The sequence below is a fragment of the Typopeltis vanoorti genome, chromosome 16, assembly GCF_054136105.1.
Source record: "Typopeltis vanoorti isolate ZY-2024b chromosome 16, IOZ_Tvanoo_1.0, whole genome shotgun sequence".
NCBI classification, from domain to species: domain Eukaryota; kingdom Metazoa; phylum Arthropoda; class Arachnida; order Uropygi; family Thelyphonidae; genus Typopeltis; species Typopeltis vanoorti.
In genome coordinates, this window is record NC_143564.1 from 69,937,984 (window position 1) to 69,959,647 (window position 21,664).

The 21,664-nt window shown below is 35.4% G+C and overlaps 1 protein-coding gene across 1 annotated transcript in view; it reads right to left on the bottom strand.

Moving 5' to 3' along the window:
• The window catches only part of LOC150098111 (cytosolic carboxypeptidase 1-like), a 551,906-nt gene that overhangs the window by 145,734 nt on the left and 384,508 nt on the right, over positions 1-21,664 (bottom strand). Inside the window, exon 16 of the mRNA XM_090406686.1 lies at positions 14,514-14,670. Coding sequence (XP_090262812.1) covers positions 14,514-14,670 — 157 coding nt within the window. The remainder of the gene's footprint in view (positions 1-14,513; positions 14,671-21,664) is intronic.

Here is a 21,664-nt window from a genome sequence, read left to right on the forward strand (position 1 = left end):
AAGAACCTCCAATTCATCCACCTCTGTTCCAATATTAGTGTCTGTCACATAGGTTAAAGCAGTAACTGAACTATTTTATCTGCTTCTGTCTCCTCGCAACCATGATCACTAATTAAGGCTAATCATCCATAGTCATTCTTCCTCTTACTTACCCCATAACAAAAGAACTCTTTGGGATTTCCTTTTGCCTGCTAAGCTAGATTCTTCTCATTATCTGATTTTGCCTAAGCCTTGTACTGTTCCTGAGTTTGCTGGTAACCTTTCTCATTATATACCCTCCACAGTATTTTCTTCTTCTGCAGCTCATGCTTGATGATATTACTCATCTAACTCCGACCCTATTAATCCTCTTTACCTTGATATACAATTTAATACTGATTCCTCTAGATGACTCTGAACTATTTCCTATGCACTACTATCATTCTTACCCTGCAGTGTTTGATGCCACATACAGATTTAAACTTCTTCCTAAGCATGTCATACAGGGTGTTCGGGATAAATTTGACATATTTATAATTAATTATATTTTTCCGTAAGTTACATGTATTAACACACACTTCTCTTCATTTAAAAGGTTGGACCCTTCTTCATTCATATACAAGATGTCAGAAAGGATGGATAGCTGGAACCCACCTGAATCATGGAAGAGAATAACTTGTATCATGATGATTCGTGCCCGCCATCAAAATAAGGATATTACGACTGCTGCCCAATGCTCCCTGAATACAGTAAAAACAATCAGGCATGAACTAGAGACTTGCAATGGTGACTACGAGGATGTAGCAAGAAGAAAGATCCCTAGCAGACGATCTGATTGCGTTCGTACAGCAGAATTCCTCGCAAATCTGCAGGAACAGGTGTTGAAGATCCCTGGCATTGGAATTCGGGCTTTGTCACGTGAAATGAATGTTGCAGCCTCTACTATGAAGCTTGCACTCAATGAAGACCTCCGCTACTACTCATACAAGCGCCGCAAAGGTCAGCTGCTTACAGAAAAGGCCCGTGAAAAACGTTTGATAAACGCGAAGAAACTTCTAAGCAAAGTGAAACATCCTGCGGAACCACAAACAATCTGGTTCTTTTCCGATGAGAAAAACTTTTGCCAGGATCAAAAACACAACACGCAGAATAACAGATGGCTTGCATACAGTACAAAGGACATTCCTCGTGTAATGCAGACTAAATTTCCCCAAACTGTGATGGTTTTCGGATGTGTATCCTCTGAAGGCAATGTGATGCCTCCGCATTTTTTCCAAGAGGGCCTCAGGTTGACTTCAGATGGCTACGTGGAGTTGCTAAACACTGTAGTCAAGCCCTGGATAACAAGGGTAGCCAATGGTAGGCCGTATGTATGGCAGCAGGATTCGGCCCCTTGCCACACCTCTGGGAAAAGTCAAAAATGGTTGTCTGAAAATTTCTACGACTTCACCAGTCCAAATGTTTGGCCTCCAAACTCCCCAGACCTTAACCCCATGGATTATTTTGTATGGGGCGCAGTTGAAAAAGACACCAATCGCACTTCCAGTAATACAAAAGCCCAGTTAATGGATAAAATTAAAACAGTTTTTGCGGCCCTTCCCAGGGAGACTGTAGCATCAGCTTGTTCGAGGTTCCGAAGCAGGATTGAAGCTGTGATCGATGCTAATGGTGGTTATTTTGAGTAAATCTTGTTGATAGTATTGTAATTAACTCTGCCTGTAATGTTTTTTGTCAATTCATTAAATTTAATAGATACAAAGAAGATTTTCTTTTTCCTTACGAAACTGTCAAATTTATCCCGAACACCCTGTAAATCACCCGCCTTGTAGTTCCACATGGATAGAATATTCTTAATAGAATATTCCTCATGTTTTACAATCTCCCAAGTCAAGACCGCATGGTGCCACAGGATTAAATAATTTAACCAATTGGAGGCAATATTGTCATCTTGGTTATGGATAGCTCTTCTGATCCTATGACCAGGTCCAATACTCTCCCACCCCTAGTCCTCTCCATCACATGCTGCCTTAAGTAATTATCTCTTAGTAGGTGTATAAATTCTATTTCCTTCCTGCAATGTGATCTTTCTTCCTTCCAGTCTATATCTCCATAGTTGAAGTCACCTATAATAATCACTCGATCTGTACTCATTGTACTAATTTGGAGATGCGTGTCTTTCAGATCATCTGTGGAACTCCCTGGCCTATAGTAGCAACAACCAACTGTATATTTTGTCTTACTGGTCTTAATCTCACACCAGATTGCTTCAAATGAACAGCCACCCTCCTGCCCGTCTCCTATTCTTTTTGGTTACAATTCATTTGCTATCATTATATCCCATCTTATCTTCTCTATCTTGAAAGTACTAAACCCTTCACATTCTATCCCTGTAACTACATCATCTGCTGTTAGCTAAGTCTCAGTAATTCCTATAACATTTGGCATGGTTGCACTAACTAATGCCAAAAACTCGTCCCCCTCCTCTTGTTCCCGATACTACTGGCATTAGTATATAGAAACTGCAGCATCCCTTAAATCCCCCACCCAACTTTACTTTCTGAACTAACCACCCTATTCAATATTTTTGCTTGAGAGACTAGATTCCTCATTTGGCCATTCTCACACTCACTCTCTTCATGGGTGCTTTCACCCAAACTCACTTGCTTCCATCCTAATTGCTTAAATTTCCCTGATTAGCACTTCAGCATGCTCAGTGAACAAAGCAAGCTCTCTCCAGATACCTAATACCAAAACCATTTAGATGCAGTTCATTAGCAATGTATAAATCCTTCTTTCCATCAAACAGAGACCACAGATCCACAAATTAGCTGGCTTGGTTGGCCAAGTGGTTAGTGTATCCGCTCTCCAGCCTAAAGGCTGCAGGTTCGAATCCGGCCATGGATGTTTGTGATTGTAAAAATACTACTGGTGGTGGGCGGCAGATGGCGTTAGTGTAGATGATGACTGTAGTTGGAGAATTGGGTGAAGACAGAGTTGTAGAGTAGATGCCCTCCGTCCCTTGATGAGTCTTAGGACTCCCTGGAGGTGTCACGTAATAATAATAATAATAATAAAATTCTACATCATTCCTTATGCACAATATATCTTTCTTTAAATGATTAAGGAATTACTTACCCTGTTTATGGTTTTAATTGATGTCATATATAAATTTTAAAATTTATATTACCCTTTTGTACTGTAAATCTCCTTAAAACTTCACTGCCCAAGGCACTAGATTCTAGGTTCCAAGACCTTCCTGAGAATTCTTGATGATATTCAGAAAAGGGCAATTCACTTAATAGATTACCCTTCCCTGACAGCTTCCCTTCAGTCACTTTATCATTGGTGCACTGTTTCTGTTCTATAGCTACTTTCATGGGCATTGCTCCTCTGAATTGGCTACTGCCATTCCTCCACTTTCTTGTTCCTCTATAGGAACATCAGCAGTCACTGGCCAAACAAACATATACTGACCACCTTTGAACACAGTGAACTAACTTCTCAACAGCTTCCTTCATTCCATCAACCTCTATTCTTTGGGACAAACTCTCCCATAATATTTGTCCCACTGATACAACCTCTCATTCTTTAAGAAACATATCAACAGGATACATTTTTCTCCTTAATCACTTGCTCACACATGGCACTGCAGTGTTATAGGTTTTGGAACCTTTCATGTGCAGAGTCAACATAAAAAAAATAAATATAAAATGGATATTTGGAAACTGCATTAGTTTATTGCTGTTTAAAGTTCTTTATGTCTCTGTTGCAGTATTCCTCATGAAATCATGTGAACCCATATTGTATACAAGGTTTATTTTACATGTTTAAATGAAGAGTAAAAGAAGACCCATCTAACAGCCATAATTATGATAAATGCTTATTACATCAATAGCCATAACAAAAATCAAAACACATCTGAGAAATAGAATAATCATGTCAAGTAGGGATACCAAAGAAGTCTTGTTTCTAGTGACATTTTTTCTGTCCTGAAATTTTGTGATGAACAGCTGACTCTTTTTTCTGTTGACTTTTTTTTTTATGCAATCCTATTCCACTGGTGTTATCCTGCAACTAAGAAATTATTTCATATTCTTTCTATTCTTAAGAAAGCCAACAACATATGTTTACCATTCATTTTTTATTTTCACTTTGATGATTTCAAAAGTATTGAAAAAATCCATGAACACATGACCTTTAAACTTCCTGACACTTTGTCAAATAACAAATGATTAATAATATGGATTCCATCCCTATCAATCAATAATGAATCTTCTTGCTTATATCACCCCACACTTGGGCAAATCATATAGAAAATTTTGAAAACAACTCACTCAGCTGCCTCCTAATATTGCTAAGACATTTAATTGAATTTTCAAAAAGGCCTATTAACTTGCATCATGTAAACTGTCTTCTGCAGCTGGAGTGCCAGCTCTTTCTCTCTCTCTGGTCATACATTACAACAATGAACAGCTCTATCTTAAACTATATAACCAATACTGGCATTCCATAAGGTTGTTCTTTCAGATAAATCTTGACAAACTCTGAGAAATTACAGAAAACTTCTAGAATGTCTATTTCTATAACCCTAAATGCTGATATCAAAACAATCATTTGGTATAGTTCTTTCTGATAATTTTGTTAGCTTCCAAGCTAGCCAAACTTAATATTATTTTGTGTTTTGCAAAAAAGAACTCTTACTTGTACAAACATCTAAATTTCAGGACAAAAGATCTCTTCTTGGGATTCATCTAACCTCCAAACCTTTTTGTCATAAATATATTACAAGTACCTCATCATTGTTTTTAGATTAGACTTTTTCTTTCACTCCATGTTTTAGTTTGCTTCTGAACAGCTATTTATTCTACACAAATATTTTTCACATTTGGTATGATGGTCCTGAGAGCTGCCTAAAATTCTCAACTCAGTACAGAACAGAATGGTTAGGTTGATGGACGATCTACTTTTCACTGACTCTCTCTCTCTCTCCTATCTTTTATACCGATATTCAGTGTATTTTCTAAATATGTTTTCATAGGCACTGTTCACATGAAATGATATCAGTAATCTCTTAGTCACTACCCTTTCATAAATGAACTCTGAACTTGCAGAACAAATTTTCCTTCCTCTATGTTCATTCCCTCTAATCCTATGAAAAAAATCCCTTTTCTTAGGTATTTCATAAAGAGAATAGTTGGCAAGTCTTTAAATCCAATGTGAACAAATTCCTTCCTTTTACCTCAATCATGGCCATTCTCCAAACACGCTGGACCTTTTCTTAACTAGTTCTGCCTCCAAATATATTGCTGATGTTTGCCCTCTTCTTAGCAAACTGAACTATAACTTTGTCCATGTTTTGTTTTCTACAGTTCTCATCCTTCTAACCATAATTCTCGACCACACAAGGGCACTATAAGGCTGGCACCTTATAGTGCCAACCAATTTGCACCATTGTGTGGCACCACAATGGTGCAAATTTCTCTCTCGCTGACTTTCTCTCTGGTTGCTTTCCCCATTAGATGCTTTATAGCTGCATTATGTCTTTTCTGTAAGTATTCCCATAAGCACACTGTTCCACTGAAGTAGTCACTACCATTTCTCTGCTTAATTCTAGTTATGTATGAACACAAGCAGCTGCTGGTTTACACCACATACAGTTCAACTCCAAACTCATCAAACCAATTTCTCTTTCTCCTCCTTCATTCTCTACACCTCTGCTCTTTAGAGCAATCTTCTCCATACTGTTTTCTCCAAAGATTACAGGTCTTCAAGAAACACATTAACAAATTTCTTTCTTCTTTTAACCACTCACACACACACACACACACACAGCACTGTCATAAGTCTCGGTTGAGACCTCTGTGTGTGTGTGTGTGTGTGCGCGCGTTTTGTACATATATACTCTTTTTTTTGCATAAGATAAATCACTAAATTTTGAATGCATTTCTGAAATAAATTATCTTAGTACAAAGACAAAAATGAATAATTCAAAAATAATTTATTCCAATTAATTTATCAGATTAATTAAGTAATGTCCTTTTTGGTTCCTTATAAAACCAAGATAAAGTTATTTTCATCACAATTAATATGAAAGTACAGTGGAATACTAGTAAATAAAGACTAAATATCGAAGCTGATCATAATATTTGTAAAATGAAAGAATAAGGTTTCCTTTATGCCAGAAAATCAGATGAGTTTTTACACACTTAAGAAACATTAAACTTCGTCATGCAGTAGGTAGGAGAATATGTATCAACAAGCCAGCCTGGTTGGCCGAGTGGTTAGTATATCTGCTCTCCAGCCAAAAGACTGGTGGTGGGCAGTAGATGGCATTGGTGTAAATGATGTGATTCACTGTAGTTGGTGGATTGAGTGGTGGAGATGGAGATTTGTAGAGTAGGTGCCCTCCCTCGATGAGTCTTTGGAGGTGTCAAGTAATAATAATATTAACAATGTATTTTGGCAGACTATACCAAGAGGGTTCTACTAAAATGAGTTTTCAATTTCTTGATGGTACACTCATACCAGCAAACAACTTTGTTAAATAAGAAATTCAGTTTCTTCATTTGGCTCTTTGAGGGGTGTGTACTCAATTACTTGACAAGCAATTATCAGTGAATAAGTGATACTTATTTTCTTGTTAATCTGCAATAATATTCAAAACTACTACAGCTCTTCCTTTTGGCTTTTGTAAGAGTCAGATGGCTGTTAATCTCAGACATTTTAAAAAGCATTAAACTCTAAGAACAAGTATTGTAGGGGAAGGTTAATAATAAAGTTAGAATTTATTGGCATCGACAATTGAAAGGAAAGACAAGTCACACTAAATATGATGAAGAAAAACCTAAAAAGGAAGTATTCTTCTTGGGAACTATGAGAAATAATGTCCTTTGGAGACATAAGATGACCTGGAAGAGAGTGAGAGAGCATCAACAGATGACTGCCCATTTGTATATAGTATAGTTGTCAACTAGATGTATTTGTTCTCACAGTAGAAATTCAAACTTTCTAGCAAGGATGCATCCATGTTTATTGAGAGTGGTAGAGATATACAGAGCTATACTAAGAAGGTCAGTGCTGAGAATGGAGTGAACTGTCTCTTGTAGTTTAGAGATGTAACAAATGTTAAAAGAGAGATCACAAGGCAACTAAATTTTGATGATATATGAAAGTATGATTAACACTAAGATAAATTTGGTGGGCCATTGTTATTTAGAATTAAGGCAAAACCAATGAAGACTATGAAGCCAACTGCATATTTTAATTGTATCTATTCTGGCTAGTGTCTGTTTTGCAAACTGAAAGACAATAGAATGCAGTAATATGAGAAAACATCAAAATGGGAAATTGAACAATGAGATTTATCTGTCAATGGTTCCACAAAGGAATTTTTTGAGGTATTAGAAAAGAGATAGCTGTCACATAGAAAAAAGGAAAAGGTGGCCCTTGTTGAAGATCAAAACAGAAGAGGAAATGATTTATTTAATTGATTTAATATTTGCCTAATGATTTATTAGGCAAATGTTTCCCAAATGTTTTAGAAAAATTAGGACTTACCATTATTATTAGCAAAGATAATAATAATGGTAAGTACCTGCTTGATTTCTGTTCAGGATATGCATCATGTTTCAACATAAAGATGTGAACAAATTTGTGTAGAGAGAATATATACAATAAAAAGCATATTGATAAATTTAGTTTAATCCTTTATCCAAGTGTGAGCAAACAAAGTTTGCGCCTGAAAATATCTTCAGGACTGGGGTAAGGTAGTACAACACAGAGCAACTAGTAGCAAAGGTGGACCAAGCTAACTATCTCAGTATCTTCCATAATGCAAAACACATCTCCTTGCGGATATGTATAATGTTATGCATTAAGGGAAGGGCCCACTACCCAGACTAGTTTCGACCTTTATTGAGGTCACTTCAGTGGGAGCCAGACCCAGAAGTGGAGACACCAGGCAGAAGCAATAGCGAGGTCATTTTTACCTATAGGAGTTGCCAAAAGGTGTGCCACCTTTTTATTAAATTACTCTGGATTTAGAGAAAGATGTTGTTTATTTTTTAATGGTATATATTAGAACACAGAAAAATAAGTAAATAATTAATTTATTAATTTATTGCTGATATTTCGCTGGTGTTATAACCAGCATCTTCAGAGCACAAAAACACAGTTTGTCACAATATGCGAGACTATAACAACATGGTGTAATCAATGGACTAGTTAAACAAAATTGTAGCAGCAACACAAAGGCTAGAGTCCTGATTTTGGCACCCTCTATATATAATAAAAAAAAAAAAAAAATTGCAGCTATCACATGAGACTAGTCCTAAACAGAGAAACAAACCGGTACTAGTTTTTTCTTAAGATGACTGTCTCCCAGATATTAGGCAAATTTATACAGCCATATTTGTTGAGATTTAGAGTGTGTTTCAGGGCTTCTGTTGCCTCTAAGAATAATCTCTCCGACTTGTAAGAGCTTCTGTGCAGTACTTTTGTTTTCTTCCAGTTGATCCTGTGTGCAGGAGTATTCAGAGCATGGTCTGCTAAGCAAACTTGCCATAGTGATAATGCCGGATGTATCTTTTGTGTTCGGTGCGGATGTTCACAGTTCTTCCTGTTTGACCATAGTAGGCTTGATTACATGAGCAGGGTACTTCGTAGACTCCTGGATGTGATAAGGGATGGATGCTGTCCTTGGGTGAACAGATGAGAGTTGCTAATTTGCCACACGGTCTGAATGTGGTGCGCAGTTCATATTTATTAAGAATTCTTGAAATCTTTTCGGATGTGTTGTCTTTAATGTATGGGATGGTGACTGTTTTGTTGTAGTTCTCTGTGGTGGATAGTGGAAGGGGTTTCTTAGGAGCATTTAGTATTTTGTTTATCTTATGGGGATTATAGCCATTGGCCAAGAAGGTGTGGCGTAAGTGAGCCAGTTCAGCAACAAGAGCACTGTCATTGGAACAGATTGCTCTCGCTCTGTGGGTTAGCATTTTTAAAATGCCATATTGTTGAGAAGGGTGATGGTGTGATTGTTTGTGTAAATATCTCCCTGTATGTGTGGGTTTTCTAAAAACTGAAAATGATAAGGAACCATCTGGAAGATGTGTGATAAGTGTATCCAGGAAGGGCAGACAGTTATTAGCTTCCAGTTCCATTGTAAAGTGGATTTTTGGATGTTGGCTATTTAAATGTGCTAAGAATGTTTCCAATGTCTCTGGCCCATGTGGCCAAATAGCAAGCACATCATCAACATAGCATAGCCAAAGTGTTGGTTTGAGAGTGGCTGTATTGATTGCTAGTTTTTCCAGGTGTTCTATGGAAAAGTTGGCTTGGGGGTGGGGGGGCCCATGGCTGTCCCATCTATTTGTTTGTATATTTTCCCTTTCCATGTGAAATATCCTGCATGTATTGTGAATTTGAATAGTTCAAATATATCAGGGGAGCAGTGTGACTTCAGTAGATTAAGGGTTTCTATTAGTGGTACATTTGTGAATAGTGAGGTGATATCAAAGCTTACTATTAAGTCTCACATTTTTAGGGTACGGTGTTGTAAGACAACTGTGAACAGTTGTAAAACTGTGAACATCCGCATCAGCGAACACAAAAGATACATCCAGCATAATCACTATGGCAAGTCAGGCCTAGTAGATCATACTCTGGATACCCCCCCCTGCACACTGGATCAACTGGAAAAACACAAAAGTACTGCACAGAAGCTCTTACAAGTCAGAGAGATTGTTCTTAGAGGCAACAGAAGCCCTGAAACACACTCCAAATCTCAACAAATATGGCTGTATAAATTTGCCTAAAATCTGGGAGACAGTCATCTTAAGAAAAAACTAGTACCGGTTTTTTTCTGTTTAGGACTAGTCTCATGTGATAGCTACAATTTTTTTTTTTTTTTAATTTTTTTTTTTTTTTTTATATAGAGGGTGCCAAAATCAGGACTCTAGCCTTTGTGTTGCTGCTACAATTTTGTTTAACTAGTCCATTGATTACACCATGTTGTTATAGTCTCGCATATTGTGACAAACTGTGTTTTTGTGCTCTGAAGATGCTGGTTATAACACCAGCGAAATATCAGCAATAAATTAATAAACAAATTATTTACTTATTTTTCTGTGTTCTAATGTATACTTAAAAAATAAAGAGCATGTACGACGAACAGATAAGTCTGTCCACACGTTTAGAGAAAGATGTTGAAAGTTTATTTTTCACTTGGTTAGACTATAATAAATTTAGTTTAATCCTTTATCCAAGTGTGAGCAAACAAAGTTTGCACCTGAAAATATCTTCAGGACTGGGGTAAGGTGGTACAACACCAGGAAACTCGTTGCAAAGGTGGACCAAGCTAACATTACTCCTATCTCAGTATCTCCCATAATGCAAAACACATCTCCTTGCAGATATGTATAATGTTATGCATTAAGGGATCTGCCTGGTATCTACACTTCTGGGCCTGACTCCCACTGAAGAGACCTCAATAAAGGTCGAACTAGTCTGGGTAGTGGCCCTTCCCTTAACGCATAACATTATACATATCCACAAGGAGACATGTTTTGCATTATGGGAGATACTGAGATAGGAGTGATGTTAGCTTGGTCCACCTTTGCTACAAGTTGCCCGGTATTGTACTACCTTGCCCCAGTCCTGATAATATTTTTTTGTTTGCTCACATTTGGATAAAGCATTAAACTAAATTTATTATAGTCTAACCAAGTGAAAAATAAACTTTCAACATCTTTCTCTAAATCCAGAGTAATTTAATAAAAAAGGTGGCACACCTTTTGACAACTCCTATTGGTAAAGATGACCTCGCTATTGCTTCTGCCTGGTATCTCCACTTCTGGGCCTGGCTCTGACTGAAGAGACCTCAATAAAGTTCAAAACTAGTCTGGGTAGTGGCCCTTCCCTTAATGCATAACATTATACATATCCGCAAGGAGATGTGTTTTGCATTATGGGAGATACTGAGATATGAGTGATGATTTGCATTATGGGAGATACTGAGATAGGAGTGATGTTAGCTTGGTGCACCTTTGCTACGAGTGGCCCGGTATTGTACTACCTTAACCCAGTCCTGAAGATATTTTCAGGCACGAACTTTGTTTGCTCACACTTGGATAAAGGATTAAATTAAATTTATTATAGTCTAACCAAGTGAAAAATAAACTTTCAACATCTTTCTCTAAATCCAGAGTAATTTAATAAAAAGGTGGCACACCTTTTGGCAACTCCTATAGGTAAAGATGATCTCGCTATTGCTTCTGCCTGGTATCTCCAATTCTGGGCCTGGCTCCGACTGAAGAGACCTCAATAAAGGTCGAAACTAGTCTGGGAGATGTGTTTTGCATTATGGGAGATACTGAGATAGTTAGCTTGGTCCACCTTTCCTACGAGTTGCCCTGTGTTGTACTACCTTACCCCAGTCCTGAAGATATTTTAAGGTGCAAACTTTGTTTGCTCGCACTTGGATAAAGAATTAAACTAAATTTATTATAGTCTAACCAAGTGAAAAATAAACTTTCAAAATGCATATTGACTATGTTACTGTAGATAGTAATATTTTCACCATGATTCAGCAGAGAAAAGTATATGGGGAACATGAAATGGGAATCGAGTATGATTTAGTTTTCAAGAAAATAAAACTAAATTTCATACTAAAAAGAAAAATATGTAAGAAAGTTTTTAAAAAATCTAATTTGGGCAGCTTTCAGTGGTGAACTGTAGGATTAAATACACAAATACTATTGAACGAGAAATGATGACATTTGAAAATAATAATCAAACTAAGGGAACTCAGTGAGAGACTAAAGAAAGCATTGGTTAAAACTAGAGAGGCATGTGGTGAAGAAGCAGTAAGCACGGATAGAAAAATTATAACTCTATAGAGGACTCAAGTTGAAGAACATGGAAAAGAAGAAAGCATAAAAAAGTTCTTAAAGTAAGTCAACATATGCTATAAAATAATACAGAAAATATGTAAGAAAATAAATCAGTGTGTAAAAGAGTTAAAGCAAAGTCCTTCTTGAGAAGACTTTGGTAAGGTTTTTAAAAAATCAAATTTGAGCAGCTTTCAGAGGTGAACTGTAAGAATATAATATCATGAAGATAGCAAAATGTTCTGTAGACTATTGAAAAGCTGAGAAATGGAAGAAATACCGTAAAAGGAAATAAAAATGATTAAGGAGATGTGAAAACTGAAGATAAGGATATTCAGGATGTCTGGAGTAACTACAATGAAAGACAGTTACACGACACAAGCAATGACAAAAGAGCTGTAGAAAATATTGAGGAATGCAATCAGAAGTACACATAATTGAGTGAGGGTGGGGGGAATCAAAAACCTGAATGTGTAAAAGGCAGAGCAGATGATATTTGACCAGAGATACTCAAATATGGAGATAAAAAAGTTTTACAGTAGCTGCACTCATAGATTAGGAAGCCTGGCCAGAATGATGAATTCCAGAAGATTTGAGAAGAGCTCTCATAATACCTATCTATAAAAAAAAGGAATAAATCACTGTATATAGTGGCGAATTCTCCATGCTTGCTGAGCAAGCTCATTAATTGAGAAAGAAGTAATATTTATTTGTTAATAAATGCATGCATTTATAAGTATTCCATTTTGGCTTTTATTTTTGTAGACAGAAGACATCTTAATCTTGCGTGGCAATAATTGAGCTTTGCGTTGTGTATTGAAGCCGATGCTTGCTCATCTAGTCAAAGCTACCTTTGGCTTGCTCGATTGTAGGAGTTTCCAGGTCCTCGCAGCAGCACTGTGATTTCATGCGCACGCGCATAGCCATTTCATGTCGTCTCACTCTGTTGCTTAAACCACAGGCTATATGCAGTCAATGTAGCTCTAGCCAGAGAGCTTCGGCAGCGTTTACAAGTGTGCATTTTGCGAAAATTAAGTTATAACCAACTTTTTATGACGATGTTATTGACCACAGGGTAGAATTTGTATTCAAGTAGCTAAATAGAAAAATATAGAATATCATTTGTAAAATAAATGTTGTATTTGTATGATTAAATGTACATAAATTTCTAAATATATAGTTTTAAATGATCAGCACAGGTAACCCTCGTATAACGCGGTACTTATACAACACGCTTTCAATATAACACGGTCTACAAATTGTAGTAACCATTGTTCAGAGCGGTACTTATACTAAGCGGTTTTGACAAAAACACAGTCTAGAAATTGTAGTAATCCTTTATCTTTTCATATGTTTTTCACCACGAGACTTAAAAATCAAATTTTATCTTCGTTAAATTTGTGTCTGCCCGTATCGCGCAGGCAGTTATAAGTAGCGAATTTATATTAGGGGGAACATCCTTTAGCACGCATGTACGTCAATTGTATACCGTATAAAGTGTTTATTGTTGAAAATTGACTTCGTTTTCTGCCAGGAAAGCACATTAAAAATCATAAGTGTGTTATCTCAAGCTGAGCACTTTATTTTCTGGTGAGTTACATACATAATTAATATGTAATGCTTTTTATGTAAAAAAATTATTTTTATAGTAATGGCCACAAATTGCATTGAAATGGGAAAAAATGAATATTGAAAAGAAAATTCGTCTCGAAGAAAAAAAATTAAAATTATGGATTGGTTGAAAAATGGAGAAAAACCAGTTCTTGTAAGGACTTTGAATTTAAATGAATCAACAATTCAAACAATCAAACACAATGAACATAAAATCCGAGAAAGTGTTTATTGCTGGGCCAACGGTAAGTGCAAAGCTCGTTGCTCGCGTATGCAATTTTCTAAGACAAAAATGAAGAAATCTCTAATGAATATTATCATTCCTCTCAAGGATGTTCACAGTTTGTTTTTATATTATTATTCTCCAAAAATCAACTTTTATTAAACTTTCACTAGAAGATTTGTGAATTGCAAGTTGGTAAGAAGTAACGCTATTTTCTATTATGTTCTGCATATCTATTAGAATGTAAAAACGGAGATGCATGAACCTTAAAGGTTAAGAATTCCAATATTATACCACTAATAGGGTTTATCACATCTTTTCATTTAAGATATACTGCATACAGTATACCTTATACATTCGTGGTGTAATCATATGAGTGCACCACTGCAAATGTATAAAGTATGACCCTAATTTCACAGATAAGCAGTGGCAATGACTGGCCAGATCTTATGGCCCAAACTCAAAATAATAGTATGGTTTGGCATTATCATTTCCATACTACAAACTGTTGGTCAGTACATATTTCTAGTAAACCAATATGCATTTCCATAAATTAATCAAATGTACTAAGCTCTTTCTGGAATACAAAAGGAAAGAAATTACATAATTTTCTTGAATACCTAGTCTACCCATAAATACTGATACAACTTGAACAACACATAAACGTTTAATCTATCAGTAAATCAACTATCAGGTTTTGTGCAATTCTGCGGGCAGCATCAAGCTGTGTGGAAGTTGTAACAGTATTTATGAAAAGACTGTGTAGAATTAATTACTGCTATTTTTGAACTAAAGATTACAAGAATGCATACCTTGATTAAACAAGCTATTAGATTTTTCCAGGTTAATTATGTTGAAAATATATGGAACTTCAGCCTTCATCCCACTTACTTCAAAATAAAACCATTGATGATGGACACCTGTGTTGATATCTGAATTTAAGACCAGGTCATACTCTCTTTCACCTACCTAGAAAAAATAAATAAATATAAGTTATAACATATCACGATAACTAGGATTAAGATGATTTTTAAAATATTTGTTAATAACCAGTCCAGTGTATGCATTCATTCGTTCTCTCTCTCTCTCTCCAAATTATTTCAATGCAGTTTCTTTTGTTCTAGCTGCTTACTATTTAACAAAATTTATTTATTTATTTATTTTGTTCAGGCTATAAACAAGATATATATTATAAAATGCCCAAAGTGTTTTCCTCTTTGAACAATGATTATGGTGTGATAAGTTGAACAGACTACAAAAATCAAAAGCAAAAATGTTCACCTACACATATGTAAGAAAATTAAATAGATTACCTGGAACCTTTAAGTTATAAATTTAATTTATTTATTGAAAATAAAGTATAAAAATAGCAATAAATGGTAAACATTAAAAATGGTAAAAATGGTAAACATTAAAACAAACATCTGGTCCAAAACTTAACTGCAATGGTCCTTTTGATCAAGCAGAATACCTCATACTTCACTCATTTGTTTTCAGATTCATTTACTATATCTCTCTGATTAGTTTTTAAGCTGAAATTGTTTTTATGAGGGAGTATTTTATTATTAATGGCTGTATCTCATTCATTTCATCTAATCTACTAGAGCTTCTGACCAATCCTCATCTTCATGTGATGCATCCCATTAGTAAGTATTCAGTGGATACTGAACAAATGAGGATAACCTTTCAATTTAGTCAGCAAACAAAATTGTATTCTGTACACTTTAACCAGAAACAAAAAATGGTGATACATACCAGCTGGGGCATCACTCAGTTCAACATGATTTCACCATTCTCAACAGGAAACTAAGGAAAACAAAAATTAGGCAAATGAAACAAATTCAACATCAGAAAAAATCAAGATTGCCCAATCAGCAGAAAAGAAATCAAGCTGGCAGAAGTGCTAAAGAAGCACCATGTGGACATAACTGGTGTTAATGAGATAAAGAAGAATAAACAGGTGGTATCTTGCTAAATAATAAATATAAGATATTAAATATAAAAAAATAAATATATGAGTAACAGTGATCAGGAAAAGGAAGAAAAAGCAGTAGCATTCAAACATGAAGATGGACTTTTTGACTGGCAGGTAATGTCAAGTAGTTATTTGGGCAAATTTCAAAATGGAAATGGAATAATAAAACTTATTTGTGCCTATGGTCCCACTCTCATAAGAAAGAAGTGGAGGAAAATTTTTTGAGCTATTAGAGGAGGCAGCTAACATAAACAGAAGGGCTGGTCATTGTTGATTATAAAAACAAGATAGGATATGAATTCTAGGCATACAGAAATGTTTAAAGAAAATATGGAGAAAAAGGCAAAGCTAAAAAATTAATGGTATGTGCCTGCTGGATTTCTGTTCAGGACATCGACTAGTTCAGTGTTTCAACATAAAGATGTGCTCAAATGCATATGGACAAAAGACACAAGGAAAAATAAATACCTTATTGACTCTATATTCTCAGGGATAGTGCTATTTCACATTCATTTAGGTCAGTGTTTCTCAACCTGTGGTCCGTGATGATGGGACAGGTGGTCTGCAGGCAGACTTAAATTAATTAAATAAATATATATTTTTAATTATCCAAACAAATTAAAATTGAATAAGTAAAAATTATTGAAATCAAATGGAGACAAAAAAAAACAACAACAAATAAAGTCAGAATGTTCAAAGGCAGAAGCAATAAAACTATATTGTTGTTCACTTCACCCCTCTTTTATTACTCATCATTCTGGCACTACAATAATTTGTAGCAGCAGAATGAAGAAGAATAAGAGGGGTGAAGTGAACAACAGTATAGTTTTTTATACATATTATTTATATTCCTTATATATGTCTTAATTGAAGATACCATTCGATATAAAGTCTTCAATTAAGACATGTATAAGGAATATAAATAATATTTATAAAGAATATGTAGGACCAAAGAAGGCGTCTTTATGAATCTCTGAGGTAGTTTTAAAAGTTCTGACGTGTCCCAATTAACTGGAATCGACTGTGTGTGTGCATGCATATCTAGAGTGGTCATCAAGGTTAATGGTGGCTAGGAACTAGGGCTGAGTTATTAATAACAGGATTCTCAGTGATTGGTATGATCCAAATTACAGTTGACAACTAACGCTATGAGGCTAGTGTTCTCTATGACAGTCACCAGGGGCTTATTAAGCAGAAGACATGATTTAACAATTTACTTATTTACATATCACAATAGAGTGACTGATGTATTGAACAAGAGGAAAGCAAATAAAAGCAGTATAACCTACAATTTGCAAACCTTTAACACTACTTACTATATGACAGGTTATTACAAAAACTGGGGTGAATGGAATCGTATTACACATTAGTGAGCTGGATTAAGTTGTTTTTTCAGAGGATCATTATTATTTAAATCATATACTGATGATAATGTCAAAGATTTAAATTGGTATTTCAGTTATTACCAGACAATGGAAAGTTGGAACTGGGAAAAGCAAAATTAAAGTTAGCACTTTCTAGAAGGATATAAACAGAGATATCATTAAAATTTGGAAAGTTAGGATTTTTTTTTAACTAAGGAAACAAAATAGAGGTGGTGGAGGTGATGGCTGTGAAGACAAGGAACCTAAATTTAGTGTTCACATGTTTAAAATTATGATAATGATCAGGCAAATAGAATAATAGTGACCTGTAGTCAAAATAAAAAAAATAAAAAAAACCTATACAAAGTAATTTCCTAATTTTTTAACATGGCCAGAGAACAATTCATATTATCTTTTAATACAGCAACAGCGTGGACTCATCAATGATTTAACATAAGTGTTTGTTATATTACGATAAGATTGTGGGGGTGCTACAGTCCTATTTCCCTAAAACTATTGCCCAATCAACCTTCTTTCCTGCAATCCAAAACAAATGTTTGCGAACAGCATTTAATGCACCATGGTTCATGAGGAAACATACCTCACCAAGAAATCAATATCCCTGAGATCAAAACAGCGATCCAAAGGCCCAATAACATTCCAAGTCCATTACGGTTCTACTACCTAACAGTAGACAAATATCTCAGGACAAATATCCAAAAAAAACTATACCGAATAGAATATATATATATTTTTTAAATTTTAAATGTTTAAATAGTCCGCACGGTTAGCCTAGTGGCTATGCGCTTCGCAACCATATGCCTGGGGAAGGAGTGTCCTAGGTTCGATTCCCGTCGGTGACATGAGGAGCTGAAGGATCTTCCTCAGCCATAGCCAAGTTAGCCAGTCTTGAGCGTGGACAGCAGGGTTTTTTCCCCAGTTTATTCTGGGGTTTTTCATCCCACAAAGCAGGCAAACTGGCCTTGAGAACTCAACACTACAGGCCATAGGATACACCGGGGCATAAGGCTGACCACCTTATCCTGTAAACAGAGTGAGGTCCGATGATCAATGGAACCTCGACACCGCAAGGTAAAAGAGGGTATAAGGAAGATGAGATGTTTAAATAAAAAAATATTCTATTTTATCCAGCCTGAAGCTACTCACCAACTGGAAAAATCTACTCTCCACAGGCAAGCATAATTGTCGAGTCCTGTATGCGTGTGTGTGTGTGTGTGTATATATACAATAGAATTCTGGATGTCTGGAGTAATTACTTTGAAAGACTTAAATGGCATGAACAGCAACAGAACACTGGTGGAAAATTGAGAGAAACACAATCAGGAATAAGCAATTCTGATTGTTACTCATTGATACTTGAGGTAGAAAATGCATCAAAAATATGAAATGTTGAAAATCATCTTAAATAGATGACACTTTACCAGAAATGTCCAAAATTGGAAGTATAAGTGTTTTACAGTGGCTAATAATAAATATCAGTCAATGATAATAATAACTACTTTGAGTATTTCTGGTCAAGTATCATCTGTTTAACATGACTTTCAACATTCCATAACAGTCAGATGCATTTCTACGTCAAGTATCAATAATCAGAGTTACTTACAGGTCTTTAAGGCAACAGTATTTCCCAGATTGGTTTTATTATATAAACATAATTTGAGTTTCCAGGAGGGAAAACCCTGCCACTTCTGTGAGATGGCTAACTAATCTTCAGTTGAAAGCCCTGATAGTGAGAATTGAAGTGATATCAGCAATGGAACAGATACCAAAAGAAAAATCTCCTGGAGATGATGAAGTGTCAGTGGAATTATTGAGAGCAGCTGAGGATAAAGTAGTGAATATATTAACTGAAATCTGTGAACAGGTTTGGAAGAAAATATGCTGGACTAGACATTGGAAAACATCAATATTCATCCCAATTCCAAAAAAAATCAAATCCCAGAAATAGTGAGAATTACAGAATCATTGCTTTAATTTCATATGCAAGCAAAGTTATGTTAAAAGTGATCAAAAAAGGTTGGAAACGTACGTGAAAAGAGAAATGTCAGAATAAAAGACAGGCTTTATGAGAGTAGAGGAACTAAAGACCAGACAGTAAATGTGAGATGGATTATGGAAAGAACAAGAGAATTTCAGAAGAAAGTACTCATCTGTTTCATTGATTATAGCAAAGCTGTTGACAGTGTGGATCACAACAGACTTTGGAATGTGATGAGATCAATGAGAATACTTGAACATCTAATTTTCTTGATTAGAGAGCTGTATAACAACCAAGAAGCTTCAGTAAAAACAGTCTTTAGAGAAACAGTGTTTGAGTGGGAAAAAGGGGTGTGACAGGGTTGTATACTGTTGCTCTATCTTTTTAATATTTATAGTGACTATATTATGGAAATTTCTTAGCACTAGCTAAGAAAGTGATGACTGATTTAACTAAGATCTGGAAAGACAGGCACATCTCCAAAAAGACCAAAATTAAGCTTGTAGAAAACTTAATTTTTTTGATCTTTCTCTATGCTTCTGAGTCTTGGACAATGACAAAAGATGACAGAAGAGGAATTGAGGCGTTCAAGCTGTGGTGCTGGAGAAGATTGTTAACAGTGTCTTGGTCAGAAAAACGAACAAACAAAAGTATCCTAGAAGAATTGAATATCCACACAAGACTGATAAACATAATTGAAAAGAGAGTAGTGCAATATTTTGGACACATATATAGAAGGGAAGGCAATTGCCTTGAAAAAATAATCATCCAGGGTAAACCATGTGGGAAAAGAAAGAGAGGAAACCTCCTACCAACAGGTGGACTGACCAAATATCAAGAATCACTGGACTTAAACTAGAACGAGCAATAAGAGAAGCACAGGGGAAAAAGAAATGGCGAATCATCATCAAAAAGGTAATGAGTCCTCAGACGTGAGGAGATTCGAGAAAGAGACAGAGAGATTATGGAAATGGCCAACTAAGACAGAGCCCCAGCAGAAATCAAGATTGGTGGCAGAAAAATGAACAATTTAAGATAGGCAGATAATACAACCCTCATAGCAGAAACTAAGGAAGTTCTGGAGGAGTTGATTCTTTTGGTTAAGAGAGAAAGCAAAAAAGTCAGGCTTGATCTAAATATCAGCAAAACAAAAGCAATGGCTGCTGGCAATTTTGATGAATTTAAGATTGAGAGACATAAAATAGAGGTGGATGAAAGTTATGATTTACTGGGTTCCAGAATAAGAAATGATGATCAATGTGAAGATGAAATTAAAAGGATAGCAAGGGGAAAAACGCAATGTTAATTATCTATTTATCTTTGACAAAAATTATTAGAGATTAAAGATAGAGATGTTAGTAAGGTTACAAAAGTTAGAAATATCAAATCAATGATATTTCCAGTAGTGATGTATGGATGTGAAAGCTGAATTATTAACTGAAAAGACAAAGTGAACTGATTCATTTGAATTATGGGCGTGGAGGAGACAATTAAGAATCCCATGGATTGCAAGAATGACTATACTCTCTAAAACTTTATTAGACAGAACTGCTCCCTGGAAGCAAGGATCGCTAAACAGAAGTTAATGTATTTTGGGCATATTACGCAAGGAGATGAATCATTGAAAAAGGCAGTTATGTGGGGGAAGATTGAGGGGCATGAAAAGAAAAGGAAGACTACAAAAAAGTTGGATGGAGAACAAAAAGGAACTTACCAACTTGAACTTACAATTATTGAAAGAAAAGACAAGAGGCCGAGCAAGATTGAGAGCCTTTATTTACAAGATCACCAAGAGTCGGAAATGATTAGATAGCATATAACAAGAACAACAATGCAATATTCAAAAGGCCTAATCAGAAGGCCAAATTCCAGGTGATTCAAGTAATGCTCTCATATTATCCAACTATGGGGAAAAAATATATATATAATATACATATATGAGAATTATAGAGGAATTTTTTCAAGTATGCAGATATACTTGAGAAGGGGATAGGAAAATTGTAGAAGAGAAACTAAGGGAACAACAAAGCTGGATTTAAGCCAAATGGAGATTTAGAAACGCAGTTATTTTAAGGTAAATATTCAAGATATTATGGTAACACAGCAAGAACCTGCATTTAAGCTTTTAACATTCATTCTTTCATTCTTGGTCTCAGCTTGATCTGGAAAAGCATATAATAAGTTGCCAAGAGAAGGAGAGGAAAAAAAAAACTGATCAAAATCCTTGGAATCATGTGACAAATAAACATTATACAAAGCAATACATACTCTATATTTAAAGTGTAAATCAGTAGTCAGAATTGAAAGAGCTGAAGGAAGATGATCTGAAGTAAAATCAGGTGTAAACAAGGGTGTATGCTATCTCCACTATTATTCATTATCTATACTGATCACATTATGATGTGGCATTAAACATGATTTTAAAATTGGAGGTGTTAAATTGCCACATCAAAGCAGACAATACTATGCTCCTGAATAAATCTGGTACAACCGTAATAGAGGATACATAGAATAAGTAAAATATTTCAGCTATTTAGGCACAATATTTGATGAAGATAAATTAAATATGAAAATAAATAACAGAATAAGTAAAGCTAGTATGGTTGGCAGCCACCCGAATACATT